Raw genomic sequence first — 11,879 nt, forward strand, 5'->3', positions numbered from 1 at the left:
CTCTCCATAAAATCACTACTTGCTTCTGACAAGACAAGAGGACAGATGCAGGTCTACTAGAGACAGGTTAACCCAGCATGGGCTGGAGCCTATGACAAAACACAATCCATGGTAGGAGAAATCTAGTAACACTATTGAACACTGTGTCACTTTAGAGGAGAGGTACATACAGTTCTCTGTGGGAATGGAACAGACCAGCAAGCAAGAATTATTGGATGTGCAGTTTTGACTAGAGATGAATTCATTTAAAGAACAACAGTAAATTAGCAAATCCATGTCAAAACCAGTAATTTTAAAAAAAAGAAAAAGGGAGAGACAGACAGATAGACACTGGACAAAGCCAGTCCAACTTACATGTGGTGCAGTCAGGAGAGGGGAATTGGAGAGCACTGAAGCTGTGCGTGATGCAACTTTAGCCGTGGCTTGTAGCTGGATTGGGCTTGAAGGAGGGAGTGATCTAGCTGGGCTCTGCCCTCCTTCAGAGTCACTGCCATGGCTGCTGGGAGGGGTCGGAGGCAAATGCAGGGGATCCACTGCTAAATGGCAAGAGAGACATAATATGACACAAAGTTTTGAGGTGCTAATTTAAATTGCCACCAGAGCCGCCACCACCACCACCCAGTTTCCAAGACTAGGACTGTCTGCTAAAAAAATGGATCAAGCAAAAGTGGCAACTTGGAAGATGTTCAGAGCATGCAGGTCTCCAAAGGAGGTATGAAACACAGCAGCTATCTTTAGGTTTGACAGACAAAACAGGGCTCCATGCATATGCTCCAGTCATTTCTACCTACACTTCAGCTTCTTCAAATGTTTTCAGGTTCAAGTATAACCCTCCAGTACAAGTTCCCTGTTCCTGGGAAACCACATTAACAGAGAGGCTGTAATCCAGCATACTTTCCCTCCAGAAAAAAATAGTATTTCCTAACTTTTCTGTGGATTAAATAAATTGCCAGTATTTTCAAAGGAAGGGATCACATCCAAGGTCTTATATGATGAAGGAGGAGAGTAAGTACTGCTAAGGACTTGGTTTGGCACAACTGGGAGGAAGTGACTGACAATGCAGTGACAGCAAAGGCTTCAATGTACTGATGGAGCAGGAGCAGCCTAGGCAGACTCCACAGAAACCTCTCACACTGTGCTATCCAGGGCCATAAGCTAACTCTCGTGCACTGGTAGCCAAAAGAACCTATGCTAGAATTGGCAAGCAAAGTGCTGCTTATGGGTCTGGACCAAGAGAAATGGGACATGTCTCACCTACTCTTATTGCAAGGACAACTTAGCAGATGTCCAAAACAGCCATAACTAAGTCATTGTTTCTCTGAGATAAATTTACAGCAATTAAATTTTGAAGTAGGAAGATACAGGGCAGAATTTGCCACCTTTCACTTCTGTTATGCTTTGCAAATTTAAGCTGAAAAGGTCAAATCGTTGTTGATGGAGGATGGAAGAAAAATAATAAGTAAAAAAAGCTGTAATATTCTTTTTATCTCACACCTTGACTCTTGCAGTTGCCAGAAGAAGAAATTGCAGAAATTAATTCACTAACAGAACATCTCAGTGTTTCTAACTGAGATGCAGTTATCTGCTCAAATTTCAGGACATATATTTGGCTCTTTCAAAGTGTTCTTGGCTTTAATAGATTATGTGCTGCAAAACTGTGTTTAACTTCAGGACAGGGATCACTGCTCTTCCTTTTCCATTTATAGATTACTGCAAAGGGATCTTGATTTGTCTTAAAACTCATATGCTACAAACAGATTCACCTACCTTTTATTTTCACGTAAACTCACATCTTTGCTTTTGTATCAGAGGTTAACAGGAAAGTTTCCACTTAAACTCTTTGTATTTCCTATGCCTTAGTTAACTCTCCTCAAATTGATTTGTTTTCTATCCTAAATAATCCTGTACTAAGAATTCAAGCTCCCTTCAATTATTAATACCCTACAGACAAAAAAGGGATCATTTTCTTTGTGATGAACAGGAGAAAAGAAAAAAACAAAGAAAAAACCCCACATAAATGGGTCAGAGAGAGTCTGACTCTTCAGTAACCTGAGTTGAATCAGTAGAAGACAATAGCTTCAGCCTAAAGACTAACACAGCAAACAAGGAAATCCAAATATTTAATCAGGGTAAAGTACATTTATTATGCATTCTGGTCATCTCCCCCTGCACTTTTGGGTTGGTATTTAACAAACCTTCCTTAGAAGAGAGGTTCAGGAACTGATCCACTTCATGGGGCTCCAATTTAATCTCTGGAAGAACTTTCTGGGTCAGTGGTTTCATCTAGAAAAGAAAAATTAACAGCATGAAAACCCAAAGTACACATCTTAAAAATCTTAATAGAAGGATACAAGGATTACTTCTCCATAAATGGAGAGGTTTCCTCTCCTGCTCTGCTACAAGCAAAGCTTTAACTGCTTCACACAGATTCCTAAACCAGGCTAAAGAGAATACTGCCCTGACTACTCCCACTATGGCTTTTCTTACTCCTATATTTAGCTAAATAAAAGATTACGCCTCAGAGCTGACATTTCAGACTGAAAGCTAGCATGCAACCCACTCAAATTACTTCTCTTAGCAACAGAGCTGCTGCTAGGATTTGCTGGACTGCACAGTCTGTTTGAGCAGGGACAGGAACACTCCTGGCAGTAGGGGAGAGCATGTTGCAAAGCATTGTCATCTGGGAGCAAGAGCAAGGTGCCAGTCACTGAGCACCAGGTTATTGGACCCAAGTTCATCTCACCATGTGGAGAAGCAGGAAAAGGCACAGTCACGGCTGACTGAAGTTTGGAAAACGCTTGGTTTGCCCCATTGACAGTGCTGGGGCACCAGGCTGCCAAGCTGTTGCCCAGAGTCTGTCTGTGTGCTTCCCAGGCTTGAGGAAGTCAGTCTGGCACATCAGTGTGTTAATTCCAGCCAGAATCTCTCTCAGTAACCTGTGTAACTAATCTGTGCAATAGCAATGAGCCACCAGCTAGTCCCAGTACACTCTCTGCAAATCACAGCACCCCGGGCTACAGCAGGACTAGGTACCAGGAACAGCACACTGGGACTAGGAGATTATTATAGGAAATTTGAGTATAATTTTTCTCAGTTTCTCCTAAAGTAATTTCTGTTGCACATATTTCTGATCCACATCCAAGTGGAAACATTTGTTTTGAGCATATACTAACTCCATCTGGCCTGGACTGACATCGTACCCTGGGGACTGAGAACAGCCATGCTTCTTCTTCCAGTGACTGGGGACTCTGGTGAGCCATCAGCTGCTGCAGTTCTCCTTAACCCAACCACAGTCAAATTAAGCTCTTGAAAATGCCCACTGGCTGCTCCAGCTGTGAGCAGAAAGGCATCACAATGCTCCTTACGAGGCAGGTTGGTATGGAAGTAGCAGCAGCTTGAAATGCTAAAGTTTCATAGATCTGGCAAAAGTCCCTTTGCAGGCAAACAGGAAAAGTTTCCAGTCATTCCAAACAAAGAGTCTTGTTCTGATCAGGGCCTGATGAAGGCACAGCAGCACTAAAGCAAGTGATTGTGGAAGACATTTAGCTTGTCATAGGCTTCACAGGGCAAGTGTGCCTGGTTCCTTAGAACTCAGTTCAGGTGCGACTGGCTCATTAGAAACTGCAAATATTTTTTACAATCCAAGAGCCCCAGGCTTTGAGGCTAGCATAGAAAACAAAGTTGTACATCCAAGCATTAAGACCTGAAGATGCAGACAAGTATTTTAAAACACAAGGTTTTACAGCAGTAGTGGGACACCAGCAAACACTAAAAACCATGAAAGTACACCGCAGTGTGCCTCCTGAATCGCCAAGATTTGGCACCAAAGAGGCTACACTGGCTTGCAGTCTTAGGAGAGCCTGTAGCTAATTGCACAGAAGGAACAGAAAGTGTACAAGTACCAGGGCATCTGTCCGTAGTTCAGGCTGTTCCCCCTCCAGCGCCATGGCCGTGATGGTGAGACTGACAGAGGGAGCAAGGCAGGATGTCTCACACAGCCCTGGCTCAGTCTTTATTGATGCTGGAGTAAACTCTGCAGCCAGACACCATTCCTCATTTTCCAGGTCACCTGCCAGGGAAGGAAATTGGACACCACATGTTTAGGTCAGAGACAGAAAGACTACAAACGAAAATAATGTCATTCCTCCTCCAGAGAAGGGAAACAAACACAGAAGACATTTTAGTCTATCAACAGAACTCTGCCCTACTATTCAGCTCTTAGTCAATGCAGACAACCATGCCATTTCAGGGCTGTAACCTAATCCTAGCCCCAGGATACACAGAGGAACAGCGAGGAAAGACACAGAGCACTAATCACTGTACATTGCTGAAAGCTGCTAATGCTTAGCAGAACAAGACTAAACAAGCCATTGGGCAAAGCAGCCAGGGAGCCAAGTCCTAAACACACTAATGCCTGCTGACTCAGTTTTATTCCTCCTTCTAGAGACACATTCAGCCAGACTTCTGCTTCTTCTACCATTTGCAATCAACAGCCAGAATGGTGATATTATACTTTTAAGAACAAAGTACTTTTCACACTCTCAACTTCATTTTTTCCCCAAGGATTCATTTAGTAAGTGTAAAAGAGGATACAGGCTTTGATGATCTTACAGGAGCACCAGTGCCATGGTGATCATGCAAATTTCCTCCCCAGAGCATCTGGGAAGCAACAGCACAGGATGCATATTTTAACTGGCAGCAATGAAATGTGCACCACGTGTTAGCAGAATTGTGCCCTAACCCACTTACTGCAAGTGAACTAGTCAGGAGAAAGTCACTGAACTTTTTTTCTGAACAAAGCTGAAAGAACTGGAATAAGGTTGGCATTCTAAGTTCAGCTCCCCATTTCCATTAATGAAACAGTCACTGTTTGACTTGCTGAGAAGGGACTTTCTTTCTCAGGACAAAAATATGATAGAAGATCAAGAACTCAGAAAGTCTAAACCTTTAAAACAATTCCACAAGGCTATTAACAACTCCTCTTAGAAAAACAAAATAAATGCATTTTTAGCAGTTGCAATTCTGCCTGAAAAAAAATGCTATTCCAACTGCTAGAGTTTAGTCATGTAAGTTCTCTTGCAGGAGAATATCCTACACCATCTGCACAGTCCTCTGCCACAACCAGTCAGCAGCTGAGAGGCATGTCCATTAAATCAAGCAACTGGAATCTGAAGGCAAATATACATACATGAAAAATGAGTGCTGAGCTTTCTTTCAAAGCTTTCTACTGCCTTCATAGAGGGTATTTACTGCATATATAGAACAAAACCGAGAGCAAGCACGACACTGCAAGGGCTAGTAAACAGCACCAGAGCTCTGGATTAACTGCATGCTGCAACAACACCCTGGGAGACAGTAGTGGTGCTGTGGCTGTGACACCAGCATTCTGCAAGGCTGGCACAGGACCCTTCACATCTGAGTCTATCAAGCTGCTGATCCATCAACACAGTTCAGCTGCAAACAGGTAACAAAAATGAGAGCAGGCTTACAGCCTCTGTGCTGCCATGTCCTTGCCATTAAGACCACACACACACTGAGCAGACAGGCACTGGGCAGAAACTGGGTGACTGGAAGGAGAGAGAAGAATGTACATCTCCAGTGCTAGTAATTACTTTGTGGTGGGACCTAACCCCCACCACTGGCAAGGAAGGAGGTAATTTGAGTAAAGACACACCAAGGAATTAAAAATAAAAAGTACGTATCCTGTAATCAGAAGCTCAGGGAACAGCAAGCACAGCTCTGCCAGAAGTAACTGTAGAGCAAGGGCTAAACACTGTATTTAAGTTACTGGTGAGCTTATTCCCGAAGCTTTCTGGGAAATGAAGAAATGCAAAAATATAAGTATTAATGAAAAAAAGGGATAGTATTGTCTAAATACTAACTCAGGAGAGATGACCTTGCTCTCTTTCAGCCCTCCTAGAACCTCTCTACTCAGACACAAAAGTGCAGCTCTCTCTCTGCTCGATGTGTGTGCATCATTCAGGCAGTATCTTTAAAAGGGATATCTGCCTGGAAATCCAGAATCCCTTGGCAAATGCAACTTTCAAAGGCCTGTTTGGATAACTTCTGTCAAAACTTCCCCCACATCATGTTGTGGAGAGCCTGTGCTTGCTGCTTCTCGCACCTCTGGGTTGAGCTATGCCATGGCATAGCTCATGTCTGTAATCTACATCAGAATTCCTTTGGGAGGAAAGGCTATGAATAAACGAAAGCTATCAGTGAAGCCAGTAGCTGGCCCTGAACTTTCTCAGATTCGTATCATCATGCAAGTGGAAGAGAAATCTAGCCATGGGTGACCAGCAAAAGAGGGCATGTCCTTCAAGGCTGCGCTTTGTGATGTTTATCACCTCCAATCCCCAGACTCATCACAAATATTCAGCTGCTGTAAGGCAGCAAGATATTTTGGCCTTCAACTGGGCATTTTCCTCCTCTGGAACGTGACTTTGCTGATTAAGCTGACATCCCTGCCATCACCACTTAGATCCGTGCAAACTGCTCAGAGTCATTATAGGCTTTAAAGCCAGTCTAACCAGTTTGTAGGGCTACAGATCGTTTCCAGAGACAGCAACACACTTGTTTAACACTGAGATAACTTTGAAGATCTGCATCTAACACCTTTTTGACACTGCCTCTTGTGATGCATGGTGACACCTGTCATTCCAGATGAACAACCCTGGGAAAGGAAGGGACAGACTGGTCAAATCCCACCTCAACACTCCTCTCTCCCCACTTTTTCCAAGCCCTGTTACACATTCACTATCACAGTCAGCGTTGTGCTACAAGTTACTTTCATTTGACACGTTCCAGCTTCTGAAGTCACCAACAGCCTCTCCTCTGCTCCAAGAGACGTGCAAGGACACTTCCCACTTTCATTTCCCTCTTCCTGAGCACAGCAGGTTGACATTATCTGAAAATCATTCTTAGTTTATTCTTATAATAGCTCTTCAGCACCTCAGTCTACTCTGCCAAGCACTGTACTAGCAGAACAAAGTGGCAGCCTGTCTCCCAAAGCCCTTGAGAATGTTGCATAAAACTGGAAAAATTTAGGCAAAGAGGAAAAATTGAGCAACTGACAGGTTACATGGCACACCTCCAAGAAAAGAATATTTGTGATGGAGGGCTGTGGCAAAATGAGAAGAAGCAAGAAGATGCATGTGAAATATCAACATGAAAGGACAAGAGAGGCTGGTTCAAGGGACCCACTGGACGAAAAGTGAGGTGTCTTCTCCAAATCAAGCATGACATACTGTGGAAAGAGCAAATGACTGATGTCAGGAAATTAGAGGTGTTTATATTTATATTTGACACTCCAGAAGGGACATGTGAACTATTGAGACAGAGTCCAGAACAAGAGTCTGAGAAAATAATCCCTGTGATGGTATGTATTGTAGATGGATATGAATACAGCAATGCTGCATTGCTAAGGTGAGACAAAATACATTGCAAAACATTCAGACATAGAGAGAAGAAAGCCTAAACAAGGGACTTAGCTATCCAAATGGCTAGGAAAATACACATCCTAAATATTGATACTTTGGCTGCTAAAATCTCTTCTCAGACTTCAAAACACAGACTCAAAAGATGACTGCTGAACAAGTGATACTGGCTGTCAGTTCCCTTCCCAGCTGAAATTCCCTATAAACCTCAGAGCTCTATCCTGCAATGACTGTTTAGATGAGAAGCATTTCGCTTTACCTACCCTCTCATAAGTCCATGAATGCTAGGCATTTTGGCACGTGGAATATGTAATTTAAGGAGTCTACATGGTACTTAACAAAATTCCAGCTAACACTTCAATGTGCAATGCACTAGTATTGTTAAATTGCACATACAGACTATGTTAATTGAAAATTCATGCTGCAAAGCACCCAGGTATTAAGAAATACCCATGAATGTTTAACTCAGTGTCCTTTTGCACATCTTATACACCTAAAAGTAGGAATATTTTAATAATGTGATCAAACAATTTCACTACAGAGCCTGTGCCTTACCCAGCAAGCAGAATGCATGGTGCTTCTCTAACTGAGGAGCTATTCCATGTTTTGCTATTCTGTCTCATGCACAGTCTCACTTCTCCTTTACCCAATACAATTAAAAATTTGTTCTCACGGGGCAATTTAATTCCCTTCCACCAACCTGAATTCATTTCCACTGTGGTCTGGAAAATTCAAGTGAGACATGGAGAGATTAAGGTCAAAAAGTAGCTAGTAATTGAAGAAGCCTAGCAAAGTGCCAAAGTTAAGTTCTGTCCGTGTACTGAGCAATGTTTTCACTGAAAGGAAAAACTTCAAGCATGTCCTCTTCTTTGCCAGCTGCACTGATCCTGAGTCCAGCTTGGTCCCAGATACAACATGCAGTGTGCTGTAAGATAATGTGTATGTGGTAATGCAAGAGATGAAGCTCAGAAGGGGACATAATTCCCTCAGCACTGTAAGTGTAAGCATTGCACACTGCACATCTTCAGCAAGGTGTCCAAACACCCTCTTTCTGTCCTCTGTCTTTATTCCAGAGACCCTAATTCTGCCCCAGGATTCATCATCTGCAGTTAATATGGGCAATGCTAGTAGGATCTACTCAACATACCACAAGTGGACTTTTCACTTTCTTTTCTCCACATCACTACAACAAAGGTGATGCAACATTTTGCACAATGATTGTTTACAAGCTCTAAAGTCCGTTATGAAGACTGAGTCATTCACACGTGCTTGCCTTTGGGCACAACAGACCCAAGTCAACTACTATGATGCAAACCTCATACATTATGATGATGATTTTCAACAGACATGGATTTCAGTGCTGCTCTAGGCATCACAGCTGTGGCAATAATCAGCTTGTGTGATTTAGGCATACATGAAAAATACAGCCAACAAGGGCTGTGTTTTAACATGGCAGAATTAACATACACCACTTCTGCGTTTGTAAAAAGCATTTTTTAATATATCTGTATTTATAAATAGACATAAAAATTAAACATAGTCTCTTAACAATACCATGTGCAGTTTTCTAGGATACTCAGATTTCTCTGAAGAACTGCAACATTTTGCTTCTTACCTTGTTCCATGGACATGTTATGGAAAGGCAGGGGAGGAAAAGTGGAAAACAAGGTCAAGAATGTTCACTTCAACTGTACTGATTTTTAAATAACAGAGTTCCCAGAAAGCTTTGCTTTCCTTTTTTAATTATTTCTATCCAACTAATTCTTCAACCTTGTGCAACATACCACCTCCTGTCCTGAGACAAAGCAAATCTTCTCTAACTACATTTCTGTGATAGATGTACAGAGAAACAGAGCTTACGAAGTAACTCCAAAGATTTCCCTTGCTCCCCACATTCATTCCAGCACTATTCATTCGAGTCCAGCAGAGACACTTATTGCATGGGTAATCAAGCTGCATCAGTGAGTTACTGTGTGCTTTCAAATAAAAGAAATGAGAGATGCACTCTGCATCTCGCCCTCACCCTTCCCAAGTACAGAGAATGCAACTATTCAGAGAAACAACACAGTTTTCACCTTTCATGCTCTGCAACTAAAAGGAAGATAGCACCACCATGGAAACAACCCCCATGAGGGGAGAATCACTGAACCTCACCTTGAAGGGGAAAAAACACCTCATACCACCATTATATACCACCATCACACAGAAAACAGATACATGCAATGAATGACATGTCAAACAAGCGTGAAAATAAGACCTGTAGAATCATCAAGGGATAACCTTATCTGTATAAGCAGATGAAGAGGCAGCTCTTTCCTCCTTAGAGTTCACTGTCCAAGCAACAGATAAAACAGCTTAGCAAAAAACAAAACTGAAAGGTTTAGGAGACCACAAAAGGTAAAGTGCTCTGCACAGGCATCAGAAGAGCCATCTCTGAACCAGGTAATGCAAGAAGTTCCCTAATGAGTCAAACTGTTCTCCAGCCAAATGTATTTAAATAATCTTGCTCCTCAGCTGTGTTACAGATTTGAGCAAAAAGTCTTCAACTAATTCCTTTTGGTCCATGACAGACCTTACACTGCCATAATGAACTATAGGGATTTGATGCACAGCCTATTTGGCTTCTGTACAGCTGTGACATGTACAACCATATGCAGCCTCAGGCTCAGCTCATCGCATCTTAGTAACACACACTTGACTCAGATGGTGCTTAAACTCACACCAGAGGTCCATGTTTACAAAGCTGTACTTTGGACAAGTGTTCAGATCTTGCCTGATTCCTACCTCTGGGGTCATTGCCCCTAGACACACAGCAGCAGGATCCAAGGGTGTTTGCTAGCTCTACAGCATGGAAGGACAGCTGCAAACTGGAAGCTGGCTAACTGAAAGGGTAAAACATCTCCTGGAAGAGGCTCACAACTTGCTTGTGGGAGAAATAACTGCTTGCTCTTTCAGCAGAAACACCCCACCATGAACCCAAAAGATACAATGCTGATGTATGGATTTTGGGCATGCTGCTGGACATGCCACTTGCAGGGAAAGAAGTTCAGTGTCCCCAGCTCTGCAGTCTGAGCCTTTCCAGCCTCCCAAACACAAGCTGGACATTTCTGGAGGAATAACTACCTCCTTGTCTTTTCCCTGGGCTTGAACAGTCTTCAGTGCCCATCTCTGCGCTCATGTAACATCCCCTGGTAGACACAAGTCCTGTTTATCATGCTTAAAATGCTGAACTCCAACGCCACTACCACCCCCCTCTCTCCTTCGTGAGGTGAGAGCCCACATTCATTGACAAACAGTTTCTCTTACAGATTTTCCAGATGGCATTTCCCCCTCCCAGCGTGCACACACACCCCCACCACAAATAATGAAACCGAAGCCCTCAAAACAGCTTCAACAAAGGAGATACTGTTTGACTACCAGACATTGGGGTCCTTTTTAAAGTGCCAGGAAGGGAAAACTAAATAAAGGGGCAGAGATGAGCAGCAGTGATACGCAGTAATCACAATGCACAGCAGAAATAGCTTTTCTTCTAACAAAAGATCAGCGTTCACACAGGCATTCCTCCTTTGAGCAGCATGGAGTTTATCTAAAACCCACGGATTGTTTGTATCACTATCAAAGTTATTAAGATAGAAATAATGACACATTGTTCCTTCCATACCTAAACAACCAGGCTCAACACCTTCTTTCCTGCAGAGAAATTGACAATTTTCAATCTGAAGCATCTTGTCATGTAAAACCAGCCAGGAGATGTCTTGAGATTACAGGGTCTGCTTTAACCTCCCTTCAGAGTAAGACTTTATATAAACATAGCTGTCAGCTGGGATACAGTCCCTGATGTTTTTAGTTATTTTGCTTAGCAGTTGAAAAATGCTGATTTTGTATCACCTTTTATATATATGAGAGTCAGGCACAGACTGAGGTGGCAGCTGGACTTAGAGCCTTAAAGTTTGATACTATTAAATGTCCTATAAAAAATTTTGATTTTTTAAGGTATGTGAAAGTTATCCACAAAAGCACTGTGTTCAAATAAAACAGATCTCTCTCACAGCTCTGAATGTTTCTCCCCATACTCCATGCAGATGTTGTGAAGGTGTATCTGTATTAAGGCAGCAATCAGGCTGCAACACACATTAAATGGACTTGATGCTCAGTGAGCAGGAACTCCCAGTGCAACATTACAGAAAGAATGAGATCACTGTTTCAGAAACAGCAGGACTGGAAGTAGGAGGAGAATTCCCCTAATACGTATCATTAGGGAAACTATTCCTGGGAAATCAGTTCCTGTGGTCACTTGACAAAGAGTTTTGCAAATGTCCCCGTGTTGAGAAAGGTACTGCACTATCTCTAGGAGATACCACCTATAGGGAAACACCACGGAACTGCCACTGATTTAAATTGTAGCCAAGCAGAAATCAAGAGGGAACTTAATCACAGCCTACA

At 42.6% G+C, this 11,879-nt stretch overlaps 1 protein-coding gene across 1 annotated transcript in view; it reads right to left on the minus strand.

The window, feature by feature from the left end:
* CREB3L2 (cAMP responsive element binding protein 3-like 2) overlaps positions 1 to 11,879 on the minus strand; it is a gene marked incomplete at its 5' end in the record, with an annotated part of 32,620 nt that overhangs the window by 14,145 nt on the left and 6,596 nt on the right. Inside the window, 3 exons of the mRNA XM_009081158.1 lie at positions 355 to 533; positions 2,196 to 2,283; positions 3,903 to 4,069. Coding sequence (XP_009079406.1) covers positions 355 to 533; positions 2,196 to 2,283; positions 3,903 to 4,069 — 434 coding nt within the window. The remainder of the gene's footprint in view (positions 1 to 354; positions 534 to 2,195; positions 2,284 to 3,902; positions 4,070 to 11,879) is intronic.

Source organism: Acanthisitta chloris, unplaced genomic scaffold (assembly GCF_000695815.1).
Source record: "Acanthisitta chloris isolate BGI_N310 unplaced genomic scaffold, ASM69581v1 scaffold14608, whole genome shotgun sequence".
In the NCBI taxonomy this organism is placed as follows: domain Eukaryota; kingdom Metazoa; phylum Chordata; class Aves; order Passeriformes; family Acanthisittidae; genus Acanthisitta; species Acanthisitta chloris.